Source organism: Myxocyprinus asiaticus, chromosome 14 (genome assembly GCF_019703515.2).
Source record: "Myxocyprinus asiaticus isolate MX2 ecotype Aquarium Trade chromosome 14, UBuf_Myxa_2, whole genome shotgun sequence".
In the NCBI taxonomy this organism is placed as follows: Eukaryota; Metazoa; Chordata; class Actinopteri; order Cypriniformes; family Catostomidae; genus Myxocyprinus; species Myxocyprinus asiaticus.
The window spans coordinates 35,222,726-35,250,351 of NC_059357.1; the positions used below are offsets into that span (position 1 = coordinate 35,222,726).

The 27,626-nt window shown below is 38.7% G+C and overlaps 2 protein-coding genes and 1 long non-coding RNA gene across 5 annotated transcripts; 2 read left to right on the plus strand and 1 right to left on the minus strand.

The window, feature by feature from the left end:
• LOC127452103 (angiopoietin-related protein 2-like) lies at nucleotides 1–16,190 on the plus strand. Of its 2 annotated transcripts, XM_051717307.1 has the most exons (8): nucleotides 1–226; nucleotides 1,781–1,904; nucleotides 2,019–2,525; nucleotides 4,312–4,449; nucleotides 4,559–4,766; nucleotides 12,780–12,973; nucleotides 15,279–15,549; nucleotides 15,649–16,190. In XM_051717307.1, exons 2-8 carry the CDS (start codon nucleotides 1,824–1,826, stop codon nucleotides 15,831–15,833), a joined length of 1,584 nt encoding a protein of 527 aa, XP_051573267.1. In that variant the 5' UTR covers nucleotides 1–226; nucleotides 1,781–1,823; the 3' UTR covers nucleotides 15,834–16,190. The 2 variants fall into 2 exon arrangements, with proteins under 2 accessions (XP_051573267.1, XP_051573268.1); XM_051717308.1 differs by lacking the exon at nucleotides 1,781–1,904.
• Nucleotides 7,472–18,829, minus strand: LOC127452136 (uncharacterized). The gene is made up of 5 exons (XR_007899203.1): nucleotides 17,276–18,829; nucleotides 15,741–15,825; nucleotides 13,941–14,062; nucleotides 7,842–8,020; nucleotides 7,472–7,764 (listed from the first exon to the last, which is right to left on the minus strand). It is a non-coding gene; the product is annotated as an uncharacterized LOC127452136 (long non-coding RNA).
• Nucleotides 16,399–27,492, plus strand: icam5 (intercellular adhesion molecule 5). Of its 2 annotated transcripts, none has more exons than XM_051717295.1 (9): nucleotides 16,399–16,619; nucleotides 21,252–21,500; nucleotides 22,124–22,444; nucleotides 23,287–23,550; nucleotides 23,654–23,983; nucleotides 24,092–24,331; nucleotides 24,419–24,646; nucleotides 24,804–25,064; nucleotides 25,279–27,492. In XM_051717295.1, exons 1-9 carry the CDS (start codon nucleotides 16,565–16,567, stop codon nucleotides 25,452–25,454), a joined length of 2,124 nt encoding a protein of 707 aa, XP_051573255.1. In that variant the 5' UTR covers nucleotides 16,399–16,564; the 3' UTR covers nucleotides 25,455–27,492. The 2 variants fall into 2 exon arrangements, with proteins under 2 accessions (XP_051573255.1, XP_051573256.1); XM_051717296.1 differs by lacking the exon at nucleotides 16,399–16,619 and adding an exon at nucleotides 19,030–19,165.
• Nucleotides 27,493–27,626: the final 134 nt, after the last annotated feature.

Consider the following 27,626-nt stretch of genomic DNA (forward strand, 5'->3'; position numbering starts at 1 on the left):
CATTCACTGCACTACAGTTATTATGGTCCAGTATTGATGCAAAGGCAATATGTTAAATGGTGATTACTTTTTGATAGGGATTTTTTATTTATTTAAATAATATTCTGTTGGATATAAGGAACGCAGATCAGAAGCTTAGTGCTGAATATCTGGTCTGAAGACAAGTGGATGAGCTGAACACACCAAATCCAAAAGAGAAGATCATCTGGTGATTTTATCTGAGGAGGTAAGAAACATACTGTATTTATGTATATTGTGATTTGTTCTCTCAGAATCATGGTTTGAGTTATTTATTTCCATGTTTCAAAAAAAACATTTACTGATAGAAAAAATCAAAATAAAAAGTGTTTCTCCTTGTATGAATCCATCCCATCATATTAAACATTTAATTTGTCATTTGTATTGCATCAACAAATATGGAAAGAGTAAACACATTTGTTCACTGATGTTTCCTTTCTGAAAATAAAGTAATAAATAGCAGGGTAGCTTAAAATTTGATGACTGTATTGTGTCATTTTATCATACCTTTTGGTACAAGTTGTACAATATCTTACGATTTTGTCATCTCATGATAATTTTTGCGAGTTGTCTTGAGACTATGTTGGTTAAACTGTTTTGTCCAATGCAAATAAATAAATAAATAAATAAAAAATTGCAGGAAAAATATTTTTAAGTAGCCTAATCATTTTTTTTTGACAATTCTGTATTATGTTTTTCATGAGTATCTGCTCTAATTATCTAGGCATCGATGGAATAGTGTGTTTTTTTATTAGTTTTTGTTGTAAATGTTTAGTGATAATAGATTATTAAGTTTACAATGTGTACAAAATCTGTTGCTTTTCATCAGCATTGACTTAAACAAATGATTTTGACAACTGAATGAAATGAGTTGACTCAGGCTGTTTTCTGTTGACTGTGTTTGTTAACCTAAGAAAAGGCAAAACTGTTTTACCCCCCAAAATTAAGCAAGAACATCTGGCATCCATCAAAAAACTTCAGGCGTCTTCAGTTCTTTCCAAGGCTGTAGACTGAGTGTTAATGTGAGGGGGTGACAGTTCTACGACAGTTACGTAGTCTATAGATTTAGCACATATATAGGAATTGTATGTATGTATGTCTGACACAGGTTTGCATTATGATTTTGCAAGTCAGATCCAGGCTGAACTTTGAGTCACTACAGATTAAATGCTAGAAATAACCAAAATATTTCCAGTTAAACTGAAGAATAGAAAGGCTGTACTGCCCAACAAAGACAAAACAAGAAAAATAGCTTCAAAATGTTTGGTTTTAGTGTGGATTTTATAGTTACTGCAGTTTCTATTAATGTAAGAAATAGCTGAGCAAATCCTGACACTCACAGGACAGATCATAGTCTGAAAAGACCTGATTTCAGTCTGGTTAATTTTGACAAAATGTGAAGTTACTGCATTTTGCCTTTGCATGCCAGTGAGGTAAAATCCATTTCTTTTTAAGTCCCCAAACTATGTTTTTTCACCCAAAAAAGAAAATTCTGTCATTATTAAAGGGAAAGTTCACCCAAAAATGAAAATGATCTCATCATTTACTCACCCTCATGCCATCCCAGAAGCATATAAAGGCAGCATAAAAGTAATCCATATGACTTCAGTGATTTAGTCCATGTCTTCAGAAGTGATATAAGTGTGGGTGACAAACAGATCAATATTTAAGTACTTTTTTACTATGAATCTCACTTTCACATTTTTCTTCTTTTGTTTTTGCCGATTCACATTCTTTGTGCGTATCGCCACCTACTGGGCAGGGAGGAGAATTTATAGTAAAAAAGGACTTAACACAAAAAGGAGATGTCAGGCAGAATGACAGCATCAGTCACCTTTCAATTTCACTGTATGGAAAAATCATACGGGCTCTTGAACAACATGCGTGTGAGTAAATTATTATTTTGGTTGAACTATTTCTTTTAAAGTAAATTGCTAAGATTTTGTCCCATATTTAGATTAATTATTAATTTGTTTTTTTGCTTGGATTTGATTGGTCAGATTACTGGACCATTAGACACACTAATGGAGATTCCACTGTCTTGTGCCTTGGCCCTCTTGCTGTTTTTTGTGGAGATGTGCTGTGTAGACAGACACAAGGAAGCCTCTAATGCAGACACTTCCAAGAGTGATGTCAGTCAAAAAAGGCCATCTGGAGAGTCAGAGAACAAGCCAAGCCGCTGTTCCTACACCTTCATTGTGCCCCAGCAGAAGTTAACAGGGGCCCTCTGCGTGAGCACAGAGTCAGCCCGTGCCAACCAGTCAGAGATGGCAGCCCTGCGAGTGCTGTTAGACCGGCAACAAGAACAACTAGACAGAACGCGTGGGCAATTGGAGCAGGAAGGGGCACTGGCCAATGAGATGAGAGTTCTGCGCAGGGAGAGTGTCAGCATGAATGCCCGTATCACCCAACTCTATGCCCAACTGCTGAATGAGATCATCCAGAAGAAGGATCAGGCTTTGGAGCAACGGCGGCTTGAGAGTTTGGTGCTTAATGCAACATCCCAGGTAACGCAGAAAAGTTTCTATAGTGAAGATCTCATTAATATCTCAGTCTCATTAATATCTCCAGACAGGAGTAAGATAGTGAGCAAATGGAGACTTTTGCATCTCAGTTTTTTTTTTTTTGTTTTTTTTTTTTGTTGGCGGCCTGTTGGCCAAATCCAGCCAGTTTAAAATTTTCAGTGGTCAGTTGTCTTAGGGGCTGTTTGCACTAAACGCGTTTTGTGTCTGTTTGCACTGTTATTCAATTGTTTCAATGTTTTTAGTGTCTCGTGCAGAAATGCTGCATTTTTAAATGCTTTCAGAGCTTTCATTTTGATGGAATGGGAAGATTAAAGAAATAAATTAATGGATGACTGATAAGCATGAGTTTGGAGAAACAGAAAAGTTATTTTCATTAAAGGTGCCATTAAATCAGACATTTTCCAAAACACCACCCTACAAATATACCGTTCAGACCCTCACCGAACAGTAGAGTGGCAGTGTGTCTTCTTATGGTTGTGAAACACAGCAGTATCAAAATAGCGCCCTCAGCTGACAACAGTTATGAACCTGAGTATAACATTAAATCTGAATGATCCGCTTCAACTACTACATTATGAGAACACGTAAAATGATTGACTGGCAGAAAGCACATAAAAGTCTTGGTAAAAGTATGTGTCCTTAGCTGGCAGTTACATTTTTGTTTGTTATTTAGAAAGTCTAGAGCAGTCACAGAGACTGGTCAGACATCTCAGGACACTTATTTCAGTGATATCTTTCAGGGAGAAGGAACATTTTCTGCATATCATTCCATTAAAAAATCACTGTTATTGTTCAATAAAAATATTATTATCAGTCTGATTTACTCTCTCTGTTATGGACCAATTTTGAAAGCACTTTTTTTTTTCGATTAACAATTTTTATTGATTCACATATATGTACCTCAAAACATATACACTGAATCAAACTTAACCCCAACTGATCTCATCACACCGCTCTCATAAAGATCACCGATGAAAGCACTTTTTAGTAGATTTTTATTTTTATTTTTTTTTGTGGTCATTTTATCTGTATTTTTCTCATGATAAAAAATAAAGCTATAAATGAATGTTTTATTTATATAGTGAACAAATATTTTAGGCCTACTGTAACATGATATTTGATAGAAGCTTTTCGTGAACAAACTATTCTGGTTTGGCCCAATACCCCAAAGATTTTTTTTCCATCTGGCCCACTTGCGATGAAGTTGAATAGCTCTGACATAGACCAAAAATAATATAAAATGATATAGAAATAAAACAAACAATATTTTGACTTTTAAAAACTTGTCTGTTGCCAGAATATATACATGATGTAATCTATTTAAATTATCTAAATTATAATATTTATCACATATTATATTTTTAATTGTTACATTCTAAATGACCTTTATTTGGGGGCATTTCACAGTAAATGTAATATGCAATCAATTGCAATTAATTCATTTAATTAATCTGCACATTATGTAATTTAATCGATTAAAAATGTTTATCGATTGACAGCCCTAATTTTTAGCACTCCTCAGGAATTTTAGGAGAAACATCTGAGACTAAATTAATACTTAAAACAAAACTAAGATCTACAATAAGGTTTGTGAGCTTTTAAAAAGCAACCTCTAAGCAATGTGATTTCATCTGGGTTATGACAATTATAAAAACAATTATAGAAAGTTTCTTTTTGTATATATTGTGCCACTCATTAAGTTTTCTAGTTCTCTAATCTTTCGATCATTTACAACTTCTTGCAACCCTGCAATGGCAAATCCCATCAGGTGTTGCACGTGTCTAGTAATTACAGAGACCTAGAAAAGAAGTATGACATGCTCACTTCACTAGTGAGCAACCAGAGCCACTTAATAACACATCTGGAGAAACAGTGCCAACTCAAAGACCCTACCAACGCACAGCAGGTGAGAGCCATCTGAAAACTTTCACATCAGATATCACATAAACCCACAAGTACATATCCCATTAGCTTGGTGCAAAAACAACAGCAAACATTTCTAATGGTCTTTACAGGAGGCGACATCACTTCCAGTTCAACAGTCAAATGGATTGCTGAATGTGAAATCAGAACCCAAACACATCACCAGCAATGTCCAAAGAGTCCAAAGTGCCCCTTTGCCACAGGAACAGAGATTGCAGGAGTCACTGGAGACCTTTGATGACTTACCCAGTCACCCTACAGACACACCTTTCACCAGTTACCCTGTAACTAAATCTCCAGGTAGCATAAAAATCTTTAAACTAGATGTTTACATTTTCTATAGAAAATGTTAGTGGTGCTTGCTAAGGATGCAGCACTAATGAACAGAGACAAGAGGGTGAGAATCTTAGAAATGGGTCAATTGAAACTATCAGTGTTTCCTAAATGATGTTTAGCAGTTTAGAAACCCTGAGTGTCAGTGACCCGTAGTGAGGAAGCTTTATCTGTGAGAATTCCAAACTATGTCTTATCAGAGGCAAGGACCCCCATTACTCTTCACTCAGGCCGACAGCAGTGTATTAACATGAGCACACAAACATTCATGTGCACACTACAGAGGCCAACTAATTACCACCTTCATAAAAGCTTTGTGGTACAACCTTGGAATTACAATGCAAAGCCTTTTGCCTCCCTAACTAGGGTGTGAGATTATTCCACACACATTCGTCTACTCTTTTACCAAAACTGCCTGTCCTAAAATATAGTTACTGTTACTTGGCATACACATAGCAAAATGTAGAAGTAGATGGTTTTGCAGTTTGTACAGAAAAGATCTTTGTACATAAAAAAAAAAAAAAAAAAAAAAACATTGTACAGAAGATCATTGTGTGTGTGTGCGTTTAACTTTGCTATACTTTAGGGAAGACGTTTGTAATGGAAGGGGTTTAAGAGATGTGATTAAAATACCAATGGTAAATTAAATTAAATACATTTTGAAATAATTTTATAAATTTTAAAATGCTCCTATAAAAATTATAAAAATAACAACATGTGAAAATGTGAAATTCACAACATGTACCGACAGGTAAACATTGGTTTCAATCTTGTACTTAAAAGTAAATCATTTAGGTAATATGGGTTTGGCTTAAAATAAGGTTGGTAGATTGAGAACCCCTGCTTTAGGGACAAAATATCTGAAAATGTCCTCAGAAGTTGGCTTAATCAAACAAAACCTCCCTTTGGGGATGTTATCGAAGGTAAAATGATTCAGGGGTCCTGGGTAGCACGGTGAGTATTGATGCTGACTACCACCCCTGGAGTCACGAGTTTGAATCCAGGGCGTGCTGAGTGACTCCAGCCAGGTCTCCTAAGCAACCAAATTGGCCCGGATGCTAGGGAGGGTAGAGTCACATGGGGTAACCTCCTCGTGGTCGCTATAATGTGGTTCTCAATCTCGGTGGGTTGTGCGTGGATGCTGCGGAGAATAGATTGGGCCTCCACACGCGCTACATCTCCGCGGTAACACGCTCAACAAGCCACGTGATAAGATGCACGGATTGACAGTCTCAGACGCGGAGGCAACTGAGATTTGTCCTCCGCCACTCGGATTGAGGCGAGTCACTACGCCACCATGAGAACTTAGAGCGCATTGGGAACTGGGCATTCCAAATTGGGGAGAAAAAAAATGTTTAAATGATTCATAAATGAAGACAATTATAAATAAAGACAATATTTCTAATAATATATATTAGGGTTAGGTTAGCTTAGGTTTAGCACATACAGTTGTGACCAAAATATTGGCACCCTTGGTAAATATGAGCAAAGAAGGCTGTGAAAAATATGTCTTTATTGTTTATCCTTTTGATCTTTCATTCAAAATATCCACAAAAATCTATCCTCTAATAGATATCAATAAATATCAATCAATATCAATCTTCAGTACGCCCCACAGGTTTTCTATGGGGTTCAGGTCAGGGGACTGCGAAGGCCATGGCAGAACCTTGATTTTGTGGTTAGTGAACCATTTTTGTGTTGATATTGATGTGTGTTTTGGATCATTGTCCTGCTGGAAGATCCAACCAGGGCCCATTTTAAGATTTCTGGCAGAGGCAGTCAGGTTTTGATTTTTTTATCTATTGGTATGTGATAGAGTCCATGATGCCATGTATCCAAACAAGATGTCCAGGACCTCTGGCATAAAAACAGCCCCACAATGTTAAAGATCCACCACCATATTTAACCGTGGGCATGAGGTACTTTTCCATATGGCTACCTCTCTGTGTGCGCAAAACCCATCTCTGATGTTTGCTGCCAAAAAGCTCTATTTTTGTTTTATCTGACCATAGAACCTGATCCCATTTTAAGTTCCTTTAGTGTCTGGCAAACTGAAGACACTTGAGATTGTTGTTGGATAAGGGCAGAGGCTTTTTTCTTGAAACCCTCCCAAACAACGTTTTGTGACATAGGTGATGTCTGACTGTTGTTTTGGAGACTTTCTGACCCCAAGTCTCGACTGATTTCTGCAATTCTCCAGCTGTGGTCCTTGGAGAATTTTTGGACACTTGAACCATCTTCCTCACCATGCGTGGAGACAATATACGCACTCATCCTTTTCCAGGCCGATTTTTAAAATCTCCAGTTGATTGGAACTTAATTATTGCACTGATGGTGGAAATGGATATTTTCAATGCTTTAGCTATTTTCTTACAGCCACTTCCCATTTTGTGAAGCTAAATAACCTTTTTCTGCACATCATAACTTTATTCTTTGATCTTACCCATTGTGATGGATGACTATTTGGCTTGTGCGTTATCTCATATTTTCAGTAAAAAAGTCATGGCTGAACAGTTTCATGTTCCTAGTCACCCAGATGTACTAAAAAATGTAAAATATGAATGGGAATATAGTTCAAATATATTTTACTCATAAGAATTTCTAGGGGTGCCAATAATTGTGGCAAACGTGTTCTGGAGAAACATATTTATTTAATTATGAGAATGTGTGTTACACACACATATATACAGTTGTAACACAGTTTAAAGGTTTGGGTATGGAAGGAGCAGACGGGGAGCAGTGACGCGCTTCAGGTAGGCTTTTATTTTTTTTGCCTTCGCGTGCAGCCGATGCACTCTTTTCCGATTTTTCACTCGGTTCAATAATTCACTCTCAAAATAAACAAACTTCTTCACAACACTCAGTATAACAAACTCTCAATATAACAGACGCCAATGCTGCACACTCATTCTCTTTCTCCTCTCTGGCATGTTTTGGCTGCTTTTCAGGTCTCTCCCTGCTATCACTGTAACAAGAAACAGTTGTTAGAAATCATGTCAACCAGCTTGACATGCGTGATCTGAGCAGAGGGTGAAGGCCCACCTCAGCAGGTAGTAGCGGAGGGTGAGGACAGTCCACTTGATCTCCAAACACTCCTTTTCAATAGTGCTGTACTTAGTTTCCCTCAGCAAGAGTTTACGACTAATGTACAGCACGAGTCGCTCCTCCCCCTCCACTTCCTGCGAGAAAACTTCCCCCAGCCCTCTATCAGATGCATCCATCTGCAAAATAAAGGGGAGAGAGAAGTTTGGAGCATGTAAGAGCAGTGTAGATTTAACTTTTAGAAAAGCCTATTGGCACGACTCTGTCCACTGGAACCGGATCTGGAGCTCCCTTTCTAGTGAGATCAGTCAGTGGGCTGGTGACGTCAGAGAAACTAGGCACAAACCTTCGGTAGTAGCCAGCTAGCCCCAGAAACTGTCTCACCTCCTTTTTGGTCTTGGGCAGTGGGAAGGCCACGATCACTGCGGTTTTGTTAATTTGCGGATGCACCTGCCCATGGCCCAAGTGGAACCCCAGATAACAAACTTCCACCCACCCAATTGCGCACTTCATCGGGTTGGCTGTGAGCCCCGCCAGCCGCAGCGATCTCAGGATGGCTCTCAGATGTTGCATGTGCCCCTGCCAATCATTAATATACAGTGCATCCGGAAAGTATTCACAGCACTTCACTTTTTCCGCATTTTGTTATATTACAGCCTTATTCCAAAATTGATTAAATTCATTATTTTCCTCAAAATTCTACAAACAATACCCCATAATGACAACGTGAAGAAGTTTGTTTGAAATCTTTGCAAATTTATTAAAAATAAAAAACGAAAAAAATCACATGTACATAAGTATTCACAGCCTTTGCTCAATACTTTGTTGAAGCACCTTTGGCACCAATTACAGCCTCAAGTCTTTTTGAGTATGATGCTACAAGCTTGGCACACCAATGATTGGAGTTTTGGGCAGTTTCTCCCATTCTTCTTTGCAGGACCTCTCAAGCTCCATCAGGTTGGATGGGGAGCGTCGGTGCACAGCCATTTTCAGATCTCTCCAGAGATGTTCAATCAGGTTCAAGTCTGGGCTCTGGCTGGGCCACTCAAGGACATTCACAGAGTTGTCCCGTAGCCACTCCTTTGTTATCTTGGCTGTGTGCTTAGGGCCGTTGTCCTGTTGGAAGATGAATCTTCGCCCCAGTCTGAGGTCCGGAGCGCTCTGGAGCAGGTTTTCATCAAGGATGTCTCTGTACATTGCTGCATTCATCTTTCCCTCGATCCTGACTAGTCTCCCAGTTCCAGCTGCTAAAAAACATCCCCACAGCATGATGCTGCCACCACCATGCTTCACTGTAGGGATGGTATTGGCCAGGTGATGAGCGGTGCCTGGTTTCCTCCAGACATGACGCTTGCCATTCAGGCCAAAGGGTTCAAACTTTGTTTCATCAGACCAGAGAATTTTGTTTCTCATGGTCTGAGAGTCCTTCAGGTACCTTTTGGCAAACACCAGGCAGGCTGTCATGTGCCTTTTACTGAGGAGTGGCTTCCGTCTGGCCGCTGTACCATACAGGCCTGATTGGTGGAGTGCTGCTGAGATGGTTGTTCTTCTGGAAGGTTCTCCTCTCTCCACAGAGAAACGCTGGAGCTCTGTCAGAGTGACCATCGGGTTCTTGGTCACCTCCCTGACTAAGGCCCTTCTCCCCCGATCGCTCAGTTTGGCCAGGCAGCCAGCTCTAGGAAGAGTCCTGGTGGTTCCAAACTTCTTCCATTTACAGATGATGGAGGCCACTGTGCTCATTGGGACCTTCAATGCTGCAGAAATTTTTCTGTACCCTTCCCCAGATCTGTGCCTCGATACAATCCTGTCTCGGAGGTCTACAGGCAATTCCTTGGACTTCATGGCTTGGTTTGTGCTCTGACATGCACTGTTAACTGTGGGACCTTATATAGACAGGTGTGTGCCTTTCCAAATCATGTCCAATCAACTGAATTTACCACAGGTGGACTCCAATCAAGTTGTAGAAACATCTCAAGGATGATCAGTGGAAACAGGATGCACTTTTTCGTTTTTTATTTTTAATAAATTTGCAAAGATTTCAAAGAAACTTCTTTCACGTTGTCATTATGGGGTATTGTTTGTAGAATTTTGAGGAAAATAATTAATTTAATCAATTTTGGAATAAGGCTGTAACATAACAAAATGTGGAAAAAGTGAAGCGCTGTGAATACTTTCCGGATGCACTGTAAATGATGATATCATCTAGATAAGCGGGGGCATATGCCATATGTGGCCTGAGAATTTTGTCTATGAGATGCTGGAACGTGGTGGGGCCCTGAACAAACTGAACAGAAGGGTCACATATTGGTGTAAACCGAACAGTGTGGAAAATGCATTTTTTTTCTCGGGAGATTGGAGTTAAGGGGATCTGCCAATAACCCTTTGTTAAATCCAGTATTGAATAAAATTGAGCCGTGCCCAACCAATCAAGCAATTCATCAATCCGGGGCATTAGATACGCATGAAATTTAGACACCGCATTCACTTTTCGATAGTCCACACAGAATCAGACCGTCCCATCGCTCTTAGGTACCAGAACCACCGTGCTGACCCAATCGCTGTGTGTCTCTTCTATTATGCCCATCCCGAACATTACCTCTTATTCTTCCTGAATGACCTTTTTTTTTGTGTTCAGGAAAGCGATAGGGGCAGCTACCCCTGGGGTGGTCTCGATGTGGTGCTCTATGAGGTTCGTGCGACTGGTGAGAGACGAGAACACGTCCACGAATTCCGCTTGCAACTTGGCAACCTCTGTGAGCTATGATGGTGAGAGGTGGTCTCCACAGGAGACTGGTTTGAGTGTCACCTCTGGCCTGAGCTCCGCCCTCTCGTGAACTACCATTGCCAAGGCCACTGGGACCGCCTCCCTCCAAGCTTTTAGGAGATTGAGGTGGCAAACTTGACGTGCCCCGCCCCTATCCATTTGCTTAACCTCATAATCGAGATCTCCAACTCGCTGTGTGACCTCAAAGGGCCCTTACCACTTGGCGAGTAATTTAGAGCTTGAGGTGGGCAGCAATACAAGCACTTTATCTCCCAGTGTGAATTCTCGTAGTCGATTGCCCCTGTCATACAGCCAGCTTTGATGTTCCTGAGCTTGGAGAAAATTCCCCTGCGTTAATTGACCCAAAGTGTGGAGTTTTGCTCTAAGATCAAGAACGTACTGAATTTAGTTTTTACTGTTTGAAGGTCCCTCCTCCCAAGTTTCCCATATGATGTCGAGCACGCCATGCGGCCATCGCCCATACAGCAGCTCAAATGGGCAAAACCCTGTAGAGGCTTGTGGGACCTCTTGCACTACAAATGACAGGTGCTCGAGCCACTTATCCCAATTTCTAACAACTTTGTGTACGAATTTACGGATCATGTTTTTCAGGGTTTTATTAAATCGTTCCACCAACCCATCCATTTGTGGGTAGAAACACTGGTGTGAATCGATTTAATACCCAATTATTCATACAGTTCGCATAGTGTTCGTGACATAAATGTGGTGCCATGATCAGTGAGGATTTCTTTTGGAAACCCCACTTGGGAGATTATTCTGAAGAGTGCCTCCGCAACACTATGTGCTGAGATGTTGCGCAGGGGCACTGCTTCCGGATATCGCGTTGCATAGTCCACCAGAAATAATGCAAAGCAATGTCCACGTTCTAATGGCCCGAAGAGGTCCGTTCTTTCGACGGGGACCTTGTTTAACGTAGAGGGCGCAATGGCACTTTTGGGGTGGCTGGTAGATTCACTAACTGACATTCACGGCATGCTGCACACCACCTGCGAACGTCCCCGTGAATGCCCAGCCAAAAAAAAGTGTTTTTTCCTGTCCTAAATGGCCGGCCATTGGATTATGATGAGCCGCCTGGAAGAGAGCTTCCCGACAGCTCCTCGGTAGTAATAACTGGGTTGTATGCTCTTTTGTTTGAATGTCCTGCATCACACGATACAACCAATCTTTAATAATTTAAAAATATGGGTATGCGAGCGCGACGTTAGGCTGGAGCTGTTGACCATCGATTATTCTCACTTTGTCAAATGCGTGTTTGAGGGACTCATCACGTGACTGCTCTAGAGGGAAATCCACTTCTGGGAATTCCCTGCGGGGACCTCCTCCCTTGTGTCATCTTGATGCAAAGCAGATGTAGATGCCCTGGCACCGCCTCTCCAGCAATAGCATTGCACATCAAACACTGAGACATTATTTCACAGGACACATCCGTACAAATTTCCCTCAATAAATTCTTCAAATTTCCTCCCCCTGAATAGTATCTCAGTGGTAACCACCGGATATGTGTGAATATCACCGTGCACACACAGCACCTTCACCCAATTATTTGTGCCCAATGCCCCGTCTTGTACCAGGCGTTTGGTGGATGGAGGCTTGGGAAAAGCCCGAATCCACCAAAGCTTGATATGTATCCCCCAGGGTACTCACCAATACTCCCCAGCACGATTGAGGGCGGCCTGTGGAGCATCTTTAAAAACAATACCAAAAGTCTAAGGTATGTACCCATTTAGGTAGCTAGATAAATGTGTGCATGCTGAGGCTACGAGTAATGTGCGATAGGTGACATTTTTTTTCTGGCTTTGTGGGAGTGGGAATTCCTCCTTGGTGAGCTGATAAGCAAAGGCTAAGAGATAAGCTGAGAATACACAGTTAATGACCTTGCTACTTTCTCGACAAACAGAACAGCGGCTCTTCTTTTCCGTCTTCACCACTCCTCCAAACTGTCTGCTCATTACAGAGCTCACCCATAGAGCAATGCAAGGCATCTCATACACAACACAAACTCTCGGTTATTCAATTCTACAACAAAAACTCTGAATATAGAAAAATATATAAATTACCTTCTCTCTACCTTCTCTTAAAGCTTTAGACCTGTTTAAAAGCTTTTGTTAAATCAGTTAGATATGTCTCAAAAGGGCACAATGTCTCTTTTGTAGGGCCGTGGCAGGACTGTCAGCATGTGCTGGAGTCAGGAGAGACAACCAGTAGCATCTACCTGTTGCGTCCACACAACACTAACCATCTGCTACAGGCCTGGTGTGACCAAAGCAGAGCTCAGGGTGGCTGGACCGTCATCCAGAGGAGACAGGATGGCTCTGTCAACTTCTTTAAGACCTGGGAGCAGTACAAGGTGGACATAACAAAACCTCAACAACCCTTTGAAATATTAGGAACTGACCTATTTGCCTGGTGAACTTTAGGCTACATTATAATTAAGTTAAGAGCATCAAGATGCTCACATGCTTATTAATTATTATGTTTTATTCAGTCTTTGTCAATAGCCCTGCCCACCCAGCAAAAATAGTTGAAAAGACGTTGAAAAGACAACTTTGCCTGACGTCTCAACAACATTGATATTTGGTTGAAAAATGAAAGGTGAAAAGCCGTCTTTTACAGGTTGTTGTAAAGACTTCTATAAAAAGACATCCCTCTACAACTAATTTTGGTTGCATAGTTAAAGTTGAAAATATGTCATTTTCCGGCTGTTTCAACGACTTGAATTCAATCTAATTTCAACCATGAATTCATGACTATATATTATATTCATTATATCTACATATTATATTCATAATTACTCTCAAACAAAGACAATTGATAAAGTGCCAATAAAACATTTATTGACACATGTCAGATACATCCGCCAGACCATCCAGGGGCATGTTATTGTGTGTAAAATAAAAAATAAAAACTTTAAAATATTCTCTGTGCATGTCTTGAGTAGAAACATAAGATGAAACGAGAAGTGGAGCATATTCTATCACTTCCATGGCGTGATCGGTGACTGGAAGAGTTGGAGCACTCCCTTATAGAGTTGGACTGCCCTGTATCAGCAAGGGCTACAGGAAAATGCTTAAATTGATTATGTACTGAACCTAGAATAAAGTGCTCCATTCAAACAGACCAACTCCACACTACAAGCCCAGCTGCCTCAGAAATCCAGTTTAACTACAATGTTCTAGCTAGGCTAACATTAAGCTATAACTGCTAAAGGAAACCTAGCTTCTTCAACTTACCTTGCAACTGATTAGCTCGACTAAACTTCAGTCAAACATGCATTTCTGTATTATTCAAATAAATTACAATTACTTTATACTTACCCAGTTCAACATATGTCTGTGTCTCCGTCGCTCTTGGTTTCATAATGTACGTTAGAGAGTGAGAGTCTTGTCCGCCTTTTTTCACTACCCCCGCCCTTCTCCTCCTCCATGCCCACCTGCAACTATTTAGAATTTTGAGTGACCAATCAGTCACACGTGGCCTTGTGTACGCACGTGCATGTCACATTTTATATTTCATAACGACACTCCACATGTTTGGAATCTCTCTCTCTCTGTCTGTCTGATTATCTAGCTAGCTGTCTGTCTGATGGTTCTAATGTCAAACAAGCCATCGTCAATGTTTGTCTGGACAGATTTTACCTACTAACAATATGACATAAGTGTTCAATTATTTTGGAAATTAATTAAAAGAAAAAGTTTTGAATCATTTTCCATAAAAATTTTTTATTTTATGATATATATAATTATCGCTTAAAAATGTCAAGAATATTGCGAAATACATTTTTTCTTATATCATCCACCCCTATTGTACCGCATCACTCCACTACTATGATCCATACACCTGTATCATGCCCAAAGTACACTTGCACATCTGGATATATGCAAGGTTAATGCTCTTCTCCATCATTTGGCAGTTATTACTGCTGCCAGATTCGACAAAATTGTTTTCACAAACATCTCTTTAAATAAAATTCAGTTTACTCACTGTTTTTCTCAGGTGTTAATAAAGCAATGTTAATTGTGCCAGGCAAATAGCACATGAATGAAAGTCTGAGAAATACCAGCACAGCAGGGAGAAAACCAAATACTTTGGCCTCAGTAATTTTTTTTTATGTCATCTTGGACTCACACCGACACCTAGTGGCATGGATGCAACACCATTCAAACTCAATAATTTTTAGTTACCATTACCAATGTCATTGTAGAAATTCACTATTCACAGTCAACCATGATTAATTTAATCCCCTTATGGGGGCTGCCATGTTAAGATCACATGACCAGCCGAATACTACTCGCTTAATCTCAGTAACCATCCTGTTATTGGACATTTTCACTCCTAGATTAAATTAATTATGACTGACTGTGAATAGTGAATTTCTACAATGCCATCGGTAACAGAAAACTACTGTATTATTTTTTGTTTGAATGATGCTGCATCCAGGCCCCTAGGTGTCAGTGTAAGTCCAAGACGACATGCATAAAACATTACTGAGTCCACCTTAAAGATGCAGGTCACTGATACAGTATACCACGCGCAAAAGTGGTGCAAACTGTTTAGTAAATTTTTACAAGTATATTTTTAATATACCAAATACTAAATAAATGCTTATTTTAGAATAGATTTATATTAACTACATAACTATTGACTATACACAGCAAGGTTTTGGAAATTTGGATGGAGAATACTGGCTGGGTCTGGAGCACCTGTACTGGCTCACCTCTCAGGCCACCTACAAGCTGCGAGTCACCATGGAGGACTGGCAAGGACGTCAAGTGTTTGCAGAATATGACAGCTTTCAGGTGGAACCAGAGAGTGACTGGTATCGTCTACGGTTAGGCAGTTACCAAGGCAATGCAGGAGACTCTCTCTCATGGCACAACAATAAAGCTTTCACCACTCTGGACCGTGATAAGGATGCTTACTCAGGTAATCAGACCTAAGGTCTGTTGGTACAGTATATTGCCGAAGTCTCTGGTCTATCCTTAATAAAACAATTGTCCAATCTGTGCTATGTCTTCCAAATAGGCAACTGTGCTCATTACCAGAAGGGCGGCTGGTGGTATCACATGTGTGCCCACTCTAACTTGAATGGGATTTGGTACAGAGGTGGCCATTACCGAAATAGATACCAGGATGGTATTTACTGGGCGGAGTTCCACGGAGGCTCATACTCCCTGAAGAGTGTTGCCATGATGATCAAACCTGTGTAACATGAACAGAGACAAATTTGCAGACCACTTTTAATGAGTTTTAAATAGAATTATACAACAATAAACACAAGACAGAGGACATTTGTGACAATAAGCATAATTGTCTTTGAGGAGCTTCAGGCTCATTCATTGACTTTCCTTAAAATTGTTTATGCAAAGGCCATCATTTTAATATTTTAATTCAGATATCTAATGCGCCATTGTATTTTGTTATATTTCATATTATTGTATTGTATTGCATTAATGTACATAATGTTTATTTTTTTAGTCATTACCAAAGTGCCTATCATTCAAAATTATAGGTGACAGGTTACAACCCACAGACAATACATCAACAGATGTAATAAAAAAATATTTTTTTAAATAAATAAATAAATATAAATATAATAAAAATATGTCCTGGGACATAACAACTGATTGGCTCATTTGCAACATATTGACATTTTAAACTTTAAATTCACCAGAATTGCAAATCATTTGCTATATTATTTTTAAGAACATTGCTTCACACTTTCGCGGTTCCAAGTACATGGTTTTCCTCTTCAAAATGTGACAGCATGGGCTGGATTTCCTGTTCACTTGTTTGCCATCATCTCAAGCATTACACAATGCCTATCGCATCTACGTGAACATAAATCCTTTTCACAATCAAATCTTGTGCATCAAAAGAGACCTTGTGCATCCATCATCCATCACTGGCATCACTACTCTTCATTTGTGTGTTGCTCATAATGCTCCTGTCTCAGCAGTTGATAGTTCTCTTGCTGATCACCCTTACACATGGCGGTAAGTTCTCTCCATTTTGTGTGGCTTTCATTTTGTTTTGAGAATAATTCTTGTTCTACGTATCTTGGTGTCTGTCTTTGAAGGGATCGTGAGTCGTGCTTACTCTGCATTTTTTCTAAAACTTAATCTGCTTTGTTTAGTTCTGGTTATTGGTGATGTGATTAAACCTGCATTTGCATTTACATACAAAACTGGGTGTTTTAAAGTTGTGGCACTTTGCAGACTACTTAGTCCACCAGATTTGGTTTAAGTGTAATCTTCCCTCACACATTTCATATCTACTGAATGTTCCAAGTTTTTTCAAACTTCTAAAGAGCACAAGTTACATAGTCAATACATATAAAAATGCATACTCTGAAATAAGTGTGAGCAACACCAAAAGCTACTTTGGGATTTTTAAAAATGTTTTAGAGGGAGTGGTTGGTGACGCTGAACAGGAACCTTTGCATCAAGTGGTTTCGCGCTTCCAATGGCCAAAAGTCTTTCTTTTTCTTCAATGCTCAGGGTGAGAACATATGGTTGAAATTATCTCATGATAGAGAAGTTTTATAGATGCTCTGAAGAACAGCGATAAGGACCATAAAGCTTAAATGCTCCTGTCAATTAGACAATGTTGCAAAACTAAAGATATGCACTTACATACACTCAGCTTTTACCTTTGAGCTCAAGGCCTTCTTTTCTTTTCCAGCTCTTTGTCGGCTCTTGAACAGGTCTTGACTTGGTCAACCTACATAGTTTAAGCCAAAAAGGCACCACGATTTTGTTAATTATACATACAAATATCACACATATTTTTTTATTTACACAGTAAGTTTTTAAACTAGATTTTTACTGAAGATTATCTGAAAAGATTTTGAGCAATACTTGCCTGTACAAGACTCACTGCCATGATGCAAGGGGGTTGTGTTTGGGTTCCAGGTAGTTGCTTGGATGTTCCAGGGGTTGCTAATTTTTTCAGCCACATTGGTTCCAGAAGTATTTTTCCCATTAATTTTCCCATAGGCTTTTCATAAAGTATTTCACAAAGTGTTCTAGCCATGAAGCAATCCAACCAGCTCTGAGGTGCATCACAAGATTACAAACAATTTAAAGAGATCATGATGTGCTATTTTTTATTTTATTTTATTATCTTCCCTGAGGTCCACTGATAATGTTATAAAATGTTTTCATTCTTGAATGAAATGGTTTACTTATGTTTTTGATCGGGTCCAAGTGTTTTTAACTGCCTGTAGAAGGTTCGTTGTCTGGGTAATGAAGGAGTCAGGAGGCAGCGAACTGTCAATGTGAGTATGTTTATTATTCTTCAGCGTTGTTCATAAAAAATAAACAAAAAGACACCCAGTGGCCAAGTAGTCACACACACAAACGAGGAAAGGCTTCTATCGAGCACACACAGGTACAGTCTCTCTCTCTGTCACTCTGACGCCTCGTGCGCCTTTTTATATCTCCCTCCGCCATCACTACAACAAGAAACAAGTGTTAGAGATAAGGACAACGCAAGTGACGAGCCGAAAAAAAAAACGCACACACATAATCCAAAGCACAGTAAAATGCCGCACACACATACTGAAGGCGCACTGAGGTGCACATCGCCAGAAACACACCGAAATGGTCAAAGACGTCCATCGTCAAAGATGTCCTATGTTTACATACACCAACAATTAAAAATAGCGCAGATGTGCGAAAGAACATGTCCATGATGTGTTTGTGCTCAAAGCAACAAAAGGCAGCAGATGAATGAAAGAAAATTGCTTCTCACTTTTAGAGTTGTAACTTGACACTGTGTCTTTAAAAAGGGGCAAGACACATGACAGCTGTCAAAGAGTCTGTGTAGTTCATGTTAATATACAAATACTTCATGTTTATATAATAATTCAAAATAGTCCAGATGGGTCCCCTTTGGTGTTCAGGAATAGTTAGCCACACAAGGCCTGTCTGTCCTGCTCTCTCGAATTGAGCGCCAGTGGGCGGGGCCAAGGGTGCGATGACGTATGTTGTGGGATGTGAAAATACAAATGAGCAATGTCTCGTGGGTATAGTACAGTTACCTCTTATATGTCTAAATATCAAGGAAAATTTTATTCTCCATTTCATGACCCTTTAAAGCCAAAAAGTATTTGAAAACGGGACACAAAAGACAAAGGTGCAAGTCTGTGTAATTAATGTCTTTTATTAGGCCATGAAATACAATACCATGAAGCATTACGAATAACATAATCAAATGAAAAATGATATATATCATAGATTTTTAATTTTATTGCAAAATATCAGATATTTGCAAAGATTTTATTCTTTTTTTAACGAATCGGACTGAATCGATTCAGAGCATATTGCAAACCCGTTTGGCTAATTCACTGAAAAGAACAGACTCAAAAGAATGATAAATTCATGAATTCATTCAATATTTTTTTCCATATTTTTTCATAAACGTCTACCAAAAAGCGTTCTAGCCATGAAGAAAAACAACCAGCTCCGAAGTGCATCACAAGATGACAAACTGTGATTTAAAGCGAAAAAGTATTTGAAAATTGGACAAAAAGACAAAGGTACGTACACTACTGTGTACTTAAAGGGATAGTTCACCAAAAACCAAAATTCTCTCATCATTTACTCAACCTCATACCATCCCAGATGTGTATGACTTTCTTCTACTGAAGAAAAACTAAGATTTTTTTAACTTTTAAACTCCAAAAGGCAGCATAAAAGTAATCCATAAGACTCCAGGTGGTTAAATCTATCTCTTCAGAAACTATATAATTGTGTGGATGAGAAGAAGATCAATGTTTAAGTCAATTTTCTAATAAATTCTCCTCCTTGCAAAGTAGGTGGAGGTATGCACAAAGAATGTGAATCACCAAAAACAAAAGAAGAAGAATGTGAAAGTGAAAGTGGAGATTTATAGAAAAAATGGACTTATATATTGTTCTGTTTCTATAATTTATAATTTTTTTTATAATTTTCTTTATTCATCACACATTATACATTTGCACATATACAGTGAAATTCTTCTTTTTCACATATCCCAGCTAGGCTGGGGTCAGAGTGCAGGGTCAGCCATGATACGGCGCCCCTGGAGCAGATAGGGTCAAGGGCCTTGCTCAAGGGCCCAACAGTGGCATCTTGGCAGTGCTGGGGCTTGAACCCCCGACCTTCTGATCAGTAACCCAGAGCCTTAACCGCTGAGCTACCACTGCCCCTAGGTTCTCACCCACACCTATCACATTGCTTCTGAAGACATGGATTTAACCACTGGAGTCATATGGATTACTTTTATGCTGCCTTTATGTGCTTTTGGAACACCAAAGTTTTGGTACCCATTCACTTGCACTGTATAGACCTACAGAGTTGAGCTATTCTTCTAAAAATTTTCATTTGTGTTCTGCGGAAGAAAGAAAGTAATACAAATCTGGGATGACATGAGGGTGAGTAAATTATGAGAGAAGTTTCATTTTTAAGTGAACTATTCCTTTAACGTCAGACTAAAAAGAATGATTCATTCATGAATCCAGCATCGCTAATTCTGATTTGAGAGAAATACGGGACACATGTCATGATTGCTGAAATATTCTGAGGGAAAATGTTTGTCAGGTTAATCAGAGTGTTCATGATTTGCACAGTACATACAGCCGTACAGCTGACACAGCAAACACCACAAATTACACCAAAGAATTGCAGCCAAAATGACCCTTACCCCAACATCAGCTGTGAAAAATTGCTCAGTAATTAATTGTGTGTTTATACATTTAAATGCATTTAAAAGCAAGCAGCTGCCTGGCTGTATGTATGTATGTATGTATGTATGTATTTGTCAGGGTTATATGTGTTTTGTTCCGTGCCATGTTTGTTCCTGTTTCCTTGTCATATGATCTTGTCATGTGGTCCCCTGGTCATGTGATTTCATGTTTCCCTCCATGTTCATGTGTCTTGATTTCATTGGTTTATTGTCTAGTTATCTTGTTATCAGTTCTGTCTTGTCATTGGTTATCATTGTAATTTTTCTCCCTTGTCCATGTATTTAAGCCTCATGTTTGCCATTGTCCATTGTCAGGTATTGTTTGTGTAATTGTTTATGCCAAGTTCCATGTCATGTCATGTCATGTCATGTCATGTCATGTCATGTCATGTCAGGTCATGTCATGTCATGTCATGTCATGTCATGTCATGTCCATATTCATATTTTGTTCAAGTCAAGCTTTGTCAAGTTTATGTTTTGTTCAAGTCAAGCTTAGTCAAGTTCATGTTTTTGTTTTGTTCACGTTTGGAGTTATGGTTTTTTGGATATTACGTTTGTAAATAAAACCACTTGAGTTCATCACACATCATCGTCTCTTTGACTACGTTACAGTATCTATATATTTATTTATTTATTTAGTATTTGTTCCTAAACATTATTTAGTAGGTAAATGCAATACACAATTCTTAAAACGCAATTGCTAAATTTTAGACCATTATTGTTGTGCATTTTGTGAACATAAAGCACCAGAAATTAAGCCAATAATGTCTCATACAGACATTAATTCAGAGTTGTATTGAAATGTAAGTTTTTCAAATGGTTTATGAAATGTTTATGAACTAATAACAAATTTCCACACATTTTATTGGAATACGTTGTGCTTGTTCTTTCTTTTTTAGATGACTGTCCCATTTTCTTCAACCCACCTAAATTGGTTGTTGAATATGGAGCTTCAGCCTCTGTGAACTGCTCCACCAGCATCATAGTCGACGTCATATTCTGGAATATATCAGAAGGAGCAGTGCAGGTTTCTGAAGATTTGATTTCCTGGAGAGTGAATGAGTCGAGGAACTGGGAGTTAAAGCAAACTTGTTACATCTCCTCTAATAAAACAAAGTGTTCACAGAATCTCACTGTTACTCTTTACAGTGAGTTCCATTGAAAGTCTCAAATAATGCAAAACTGGTAACAAATAATTTTTAGAAGATACTTAAATGTGCACCTTAAATTCAAGTCAAGTCATTTTTATTTGTATAGCGCCTTTCACAACACACATCGTTTCAAAGCAGCTTTACAGAAAGTCCTGCATTAACAGAAAATGAAACTGTAATATCTATAAAGTCTTAAATAATAGTCTTAAAGTCTATGATTGTAAACTGTGTATAAAAATAAGTAATTAAATAATAATTGTATTTATAACCCCAGTGAGCAAGCCGAAGGTGACTGTGGCAAGGAACACAAAACTTCATAAGATGTTTGATTAATGTAGAAAGATAACCTTTGGGGAAACCAGGCTCACTGTGGGGGCCAGTTCCCCTCTGACTAAACAACATGAATATAATGACAATATTACTTAGGTATAGTGCAAGTCATGGTTTAAAATTATTTAAGTAAGTGTTAAGGGTCAGTGTTTAAACAAAGATTTTGTATGAACTGTAAGATTAATGACTAATGTCTTTGAAGTCCATCCTGGATTTATTTTTCAACAAATAACTTTTTTAATACACTCAATGACTGTGGATATCTAAATCTCTAAAATGTGTTCCTGCAGAGACTCCAGACTCTGTGTCCATCAAAACTGTAAATTACACAGGACCAATGATTTCGGGCGAACAGTATAAGCTCCAGTGTGACATTCAGGATGTGGCTCCTGTTAAAAGTCTAATTGTGAAATGGTTCAAAGGAGAGAATCTGGTGAATTTCACCACCTTCAGTGACACCATCAAGACTCCAGTGAATGAATCTGCAACACTCTTGATCACTGCAAACAAAGTGGATGATGGAGTTCAGTACAGGTGTGAAGCAGAACTGGAACTGGGACCAGACGGACCTCAACCTCCTCCTAGAGTGACATCAGAATCTCTTAATATTAGTAAGTTTATATATTTTTAGGCTATCGATTAATTAGACACTAATAAGTGATAATTATCACTATTATTATTTTCATACTTTGTTCTAAACCCCTTCTTTTAAGTATTACGTTTTGGCATATAACTTGTCATGCACCATTGTGGCCTACGAACATGAATGAAACCTTGTTAAGGGGAGGTTATATATTACTTTTCCAAGCAAATGGATTTATGCATGGCAGACATGCCAAGCATGAAGGAGGGACCTGCACTACGTATTTCTAAGGACTAGCATAGCACAGACACTGCATCCGAATATCCATAATTTCCTACTACATAGTATACCGAAAAACAGCATGCCAGTGGAGTAGTGTGTCCAAATCTTCAGCATTCATAAGTGAATAAGCTAGAAATACCCGGATGACTTACATTTTATGGTTAGATTCTGAAGTATGGATCGACTCTGCTGGGATGTTTTGAGTTGGGCCAGTTAGCAACAACCTAGCAACCACCCAGAACACCCTTGCAACACCTATGCAACCATTCAGAACACCTTAGCAACTGTATAACAACACCCCGACAAACACCCAAAACACCTAGAATCAAGAAATCGAGTGTAGCACCAATGATAGTTTTTTCAGAAAATGTAAAATCTAGTAAAGACTATTCTAATATTACACAAATGATTAAACATTGTTTTTGCTCCCAAGCCTCCTTCAGTCTAGCTTATATGTCTAGTATATAGCCTATATATCATTGGTCAGATTTTACAAAATCCCAAGCACCCCAAATAATTGACAGTTTGTAAATTGCAGTTATGTGCTGTTATTCACTCTATTCATACCCTACTCCTTAACACATTCAGGTATAAGCTCCCAATGCCTTGTACAGCTCAACCCACCGAGAGTTGTCATGAAGTACGACAGTTCTGTTTCAGTTAACTGTAGCACTACTGTCCCTCATGGTGAGATGGGATGGGAAGCCACTGAGGGAAGTGTACCCTTGACCAATGACAGTCTGATCACCTGGAACATACAACACCTGAGACAATGGGACATAGAGCCAATCTGCTACATCAACTATATTAATGGATCACAATGTGAATCACGTCTCCCAGTCACTATTTACAGTGAGTTTTTATGCATTATAGGTTTTCTGTCTTTCTTTTCTTTGAAATGATTAATAGGATATAACTGATGTAGAGATAACACTCTTTAAATGTTCCTTCACAGAGACTCCAGACAGTGTGTCCATCAGCACAGTGGATCACACAGGACCAATGATTGAGGACAAACAGTATAAGCTCCAGTGTGACATTCAGAATGTGGCTCCGGTTAATAATCTCACTGTGAAATGGTTCAAAGGAGAGACTCTGGTGAATTTCACCACCTTCAATGACAAAACCAAGACTCCAGTGAGTGAATCTGCAACACTCTTGATCACTGCAAACAGAACTGATGATGGAGTTCAGTACAGGTGTGAAGCAGAACTGGAACTGGGACCGGACGGACCTCATCCTCCTCCTAGAGTGACATCAGAACCTCTCAACATTACTGTGCACTGTTAGTGATCAAAATGTACCCATACATTTCAGTGAGCAAAAAGCTCAAACACACACAACCTTTCAGAGCAGTAGTAATGTAAATTAGACTTTCTTTTTTTTTCTTCAGTTAAGCCACAAATCAACGTTTGTAATGACTGGTCACCAAAGATATGGAGCTCATTGGGTTCCTATCCCTTAAATTCATCCTCTGTTGTGGGTAACCCTCGCCCTAACATCTCTTGGAGACATAGATCATCATCTGTCAATGTCTCCAAGCTTCTCGACAAATATGACTCTGGCCAGTATATAATCACTGCCAGTAATAAACATGGGAACTCCAGTTGTATCATAAATATCACATTAGAATGTAAGTGTAACACATGAATTTTGTCATCTCTATGACTGTCTTTGTGTTGTTAAAGTTGATATTAATGCCTGTTTTCCCCCGACAAAGACCCCCCAGAGCTTAACTGCAGTGAAAACTACCAAATAAAAGAGAAAACGCTCTTTAAACTTCCTTGCTTGGTTGATGGATCCCCAACTCCAGATGTTTTCCTCTACAAAGATGATAAAGCTATCCAGCTTCCATATTATCCCACATGTAATGATAGTGGCTGGCATAATTTAATTGCAAGTAACAAACATGGAACGGCGCATCATAATTTCATCATCGACATCCTGTGTAAGTTGCTGCTCTATAGAGAAAACTTCATTGACAAACTTTTCCATAAAAAAAAAAACTTTAAAAAAAAGCTTTATTATGCATTGTTAAATTGTGTCAGCATTTCTGTTTTGTGCTTTGAATTTGGGCCTAAATTAATCTCAATCTTCCAACACAGATGCCCCAATGTTTGACACCAAGCCAGCTACATTTACTGTGGTAGAAGACAGCAATATAACCCTAGAATGCAGTTCCACTGGTAACCCAGAACCTGAAATGTGGTGGAGTTTTAACAATAAGAACATCTCCACTGAGAGGCGCCATCGTCACATCACTTTAAACATCCAGAAAGCCACGTTTACTAGTGCTGGAGTTTATAAATGTAGTGCCACGAATGAATTTGGACGCCAGGAGAAGAACTTCATTGTGGAGATAAAAGGTTGTAAGCTGATATTATGAGGATATAGGGATGCTCCACGTTAAATATTAATTGATAGTTGTTACAACTAGCTTTTAATTCGGTTCTATATGACTGTACAGTAATTTTTTTTAACATGCTTTACCATCCACAGAATTCATCTTATGCAAATTATATCGACTTTAATTGTATTTCTTCATTAATCAAACAATCCTTTCTCTGTTTTCCTTTTTAGGCAACTTTCACATTAACATTGCAATTGTAGTAGCATTTATTGTAGGCCTACTGCTTTTTTTGATCATCTTGTTATTTCTCTGTGAGTGGAGAAGGAGGAAATCAAGTGGACATTATCAAATACAGTCAGAGAAGCAGTATGAAATGAGTCTTCTAAGCAATGGTGGAGCTAAGTGAGATTTGATGACAAGATAAAACATACATACATACATACATACCCAGTTTTAAATGTTTCTTTTTCAGAATCCTCAAACATGTTTCATAGTGTACAGCATGCAGCTGTAATATAAATCCCTTAAATTCACTAGTCACTGTACAATCCCAATCCTGAAAAAGTTGGGACAGTATAAAAAAATGCTAATAAAAACAAAAAGGAGTGATTCTTAAATTATATTCACCCTTTGCTACATTGAAAACACTACAACTAAACATTTTATGATGTTTAGTGAACCTTGTGAATTTCATTTTCATTTTTTAAATGTTTTTATGTACAGTACTTTCTTAACAGTTGATTGCAACACGCTCCAAAAAAGTTGGGACAGTCGAGTGTTTACCACTGTGAAACATCACCATTTCTTCTAATAACACTTATTAAGCATTTGGGCACTGAGGACACAAGTTTGTTGAGATTAGAAAATTGAATTTTCCCTCATTCATCCATTATGCAGGTCTTCAGCTGCACAATTGTACGGGGTCTTCGTTGTCGTATTGTGCGTTTCATAATGTACCACACATTCTCAATTGGAGATGGTCAGGACTGCTGGCAGGCCAATCTAGCACCCGCACTCTCTGCTTATTCGGCCAGTATGTGGTGTGAAGTTGTCCTGCTGGAAATGCCAGGATGTCCCAGGAAAAGACGGTGCTGGATGGCAGCATATGCTGCTCCAAAATTTGTACATATCTGTCTGCATTAATGGTGTTCACACAGATGTGTGAGTTACCCATGCCATGGGCACTGACACACCCCTGGCCCATATAGACACTGGCTTTTAGACCTGACGCTGATAACAGCTTGGATGGTCCTTTCCCTCTTTGGCCCGTAGAACATGGTGGCAGTGTTTTTCAAAAACTATTTGAAATGTGGACTCTTCGGACCAAAAAACTCAGTTCCACTGTTCTACTTTCCATCTAAGATGAGACCAAGCCCAGAGAAGTCAGCAGCGCTTCTGGACAGTGTTGATGTATGGCTTCTGCTTTGCATAGTAAAGTCTAAACTTGCATCTGTGAATGCAGCGGTGAGTAGTGTTGACTAACAAAGGTTTACTAAAGTTATCCCAAGCCCATGTTCATGATATCCATTACAGATGAGTGACGTTTTTTTAAGACAGTGACTTTTGAGGGATCAGAGATCATGTGCATTTAGAAGTGGTTTTCGTCTGGCCCTTTACGTACTGAGATTTGACAAGATTCCTTGAATCTTTTAACTATATTGTGCACTGTAGAGGGGTGAAATGCCCCAAAATCCTTCCAATTTGTCTTTGGGGAACATTGTTCTCCAAGTGCAGGATTATTGCTGAAGCATCAGCTGGCAAATTAAGTCTTGAACGATCCTTGCTCTTGAAGGACTAGGCTGTTTTTGGAGGCACCTTATACAGTATACATCTTCTGTTTCACATTGCCTTGTTATTTTAACTCGTCAAATTGTTATTAGTCTTAAATTGCCCCTGTCCCAATTTTTTGGAGCGTGTTGCAGTCATCTAATTTGAAATTACTGTACATAAAAAATAAAAATATAATAATAATAATAAAAAAATAATAATAAAAAAAATTCAAAAGGTAAAACATCATATAATGTGTAGTTGTAGTGTTTTCAATTTAGTAAAGTGTGAATATAATTTACAAACCACTCCTTTTTGTTTTTATTAGCATTTTTCATTCTGTCCCAACTTTTTTTGGAATTGGGGTTATGCATGATTTGTATGATTTTAGTTTTGGTGTATAAAACAAAGAAAATGTATTATTTTTTGGAATAATAAATTCATACATACATACATACCTGAATAATAAATAAATACATACCCAATTTCAAATGCTACTTTTCAGAATATTCTCAAAAATGTTTTATAGTGAGTGTACAGTAATGCAGTGTAATGCAGGTGTAATGTATATCCTGAAATGCCACTGTATATAATTTGCATGATTTCAGTTTTAGGTGTATAAAACAAAGCAAAATGTGTTGTTTTTTTTCTTAATAATAAATAAATACGTAAAACAATGCACATTTGCAATATTTTGTTTCAAGGAAGGGTACTGGTAATTGTATTGACATGTGGTGTTAATAATTTAATAAAGGTCCTGCCACCTTCTTTGTTTTTGAGTCTGAGAGCTGGTGGAAACTCGATCCGGCGG